General features: G+C 58.5%; 1 protein-coding gene across 1 annotated transcript; it reads left to right on the top strand.

The window, feature by feature from the left end:
- Positions 1–374: 374 nt before the first annotated feature.
- On the top strand, positions 375–1,892 carry LOC306757203 (G-protein coupled receptor 22-like; the record flags this gene model as incomplete). Its single annotated transcript, XM_079242167.1, has 1 exon — positions 375–1,892. One exon carries the CDS (start codon positions 375–377, stop codon positions 1,890–1,892), a length of 1,518 nt encoding a protein of 505 aa, XP_079098293.1.
- Between the last annotated feature and the right edge of the window lie 269 nt (positions 1,893–2,161).

Consider the following 2,161-nt stretch of genomic DNA (forward strand, 5'->3'; position numbering starts at 1 on the left):
GGCAGCTTCTGTGCACATCTCAAGCTGGGTTGAAGACAAAACGGTAATCAGTGGTACCGACAGACAACGGAGTGAGGGATGCGTTGATGCATAATTCAGCACCTGTTCCGCCTGCAGGTGCTTGGGGTTATGTGTATAAGACTTAGCAGACAAGCCCAGGTTATGGCCTCCGTTATGACATTTCTATCCAAACCTCTGCTTTCATCTCTGACAGGATGTTTTGATTCTGTCTTCCAGGGAGCATTTCTCATCTGTCTGCATCTCCCCAGCGCGGTCACCAAGCTCGTTTTCATCCCTGCATCATGGAAGCTCTGCCTGGCGCCTCACGGAGGCTCATCAGCGGCGTGACGGTGTATGAGAACTGAGGGCGCGTCATGGAGACGGGCGGCTACACCGCTGACTGGACCGCGACCTCGGCCGGTTTAGACGAGATGGGAGTCTATCAGGAGCCAGAGGAAGCGGGCTGGTCCGGCAGCCTCGCAGCCTGGCACATGCCGTACTCTCTGGGCTTCCAGGTGTCCCTCACTGCCTTCCTCATGCTGGAGCTGGTGTTGGGCTTCAGCAGCAACCTGACTGTGCTGGTGCTCTACTGCTCTCAGTCCAACTTGGTGGACTCCGTGAGCAACATGGTGACTGTCAACTTGCATGTTCTGGACGTGGTGGTGTGTGTGCTGTGTGTGCCCCTCACTCTGGTGGTGGTGCTTCTGCCTCCGGGACCAAACCTGGCCTTGCTCTGCTGCTTCCACGAGGCATGCATTACCTTCGCCAGCATCGCCACGGCCATCAACATCCTGGTTATCAGCTTGGACCGGTATGACATCTCGGTGCGGCCGGCCAACAGACTGCTGACGACACGCAGAGCGGCGCTGCTCCTGGCGTCTGTCTGGCTGACGTCCGTTGCTGTGTTTTTCATCCCATTCTTGGAGGTACAGTGGTCCGGTGCGGGAGGAGCAGAGGAGGCAAAGCAGGAGACGGCGTTGGCTTTGCCCCCTCATGCCGCTGCTGCCACGGGGGCGCCAGCATGGCGGAACAGGACCCTGCTATGTGTCGGTGGTCAGGGTTATCACACCGGCTTGGGTATGTATTACCACCTGATCCTCCAGGTGCCCATCTTCTTCACCACGGTGGCAGTCATGCTGTTCACCTACTCCAGAATACTGAGAACTTTAAACATCCGCATTGGTTCCCACATGAGGAAGAGCCAGCGCTTCAGGGGCCGCAGCAAGAGTCAAAAGAAGAGGAAGGCAGGGCGTAAAGCCAACGAGGAAGGGGAGGTGGGAGGAGACCCGTGCACCACAGATGGGACCAAACAGCTCAGCCATCCTCCCCTCATCCCTTCCCCATCCCCCACCCCAACAGCTACCTCCCCTCCGGCTCTGTCCTCCGCAGCTCCGCTCGTCACCTCTGACCTGGGCGCCGCCGCTCCCCCGCCGGCCTCCATGGGCGTCCAGGCTTCTGTGTCAGCAATAATCGCTCTTCGGCGTGCAGTGCGGCGGCACCGAGATCGGCGAGAGCGCCAGCGGCGGGTGTTCAGGATGTCCCTCATCATCATCACCACCTTCTTGGGCTGCTGGGCTCCTCTCTCTGTGACCAACGTGCTCATCCTGGGGATCGGGCCCAGTGACGTCCTGGTCAGCCTACGCCTCTGGTTCCTGGCTCTCGCTTACGGCACCACCGTCTCCCACCCTCTGCTCTACGCTTTCACCCGCCAGAAACTGCGCCGGGCTCTCCGTGCCAAGGTGAAGAAGAGGGTGGTGTCCCTGCTCCAGGTGGACCCTTCACCAGGCGGCACCGTAATACACAACTCCTGGGTGGAGAACAGAAAAAGCAGCCGACAGGTGCGGCTGGAGGCGAGCGAAGGCACCGACCGCCATCTTGCAGAGGCGCTCTGAAAACGCAGGAGCAAGACTGGAAGAATGAAAAACAAAAAGCAAGATAGAGTCACAGGTGTTGTGTTCCATCATCAAACTCACCGATGCGAGAAGCCGGTGATAGAAATGTGAAAAGCACGTTTCCTCTGGGAGATGTTTTATTGCAACCAGCAGGAACCTGAGAAACGCTGCGACCTTCACCTCCGGCGATATTCAGACCAGGATGCTGCCGTCTCTGCAGCTCCAGCCGCTGCAGAAAATCCTTCCACAAAGCGGGCGACGTCTTGGAG

Source organism: Telmatherina bonti, assembly GCF_933228915.1.
Source record: "Telmatherina bonti genome assembly, chromosome: 6".
In the NCBI taxonomy this organism is placed as follows: domain Eukaryota; kingdom Metazoa; phylum Chordata; class Actinopteri; order Atheriniformes; family Telmatherinidae; genus Telmatherina; species Telmatherina bonti.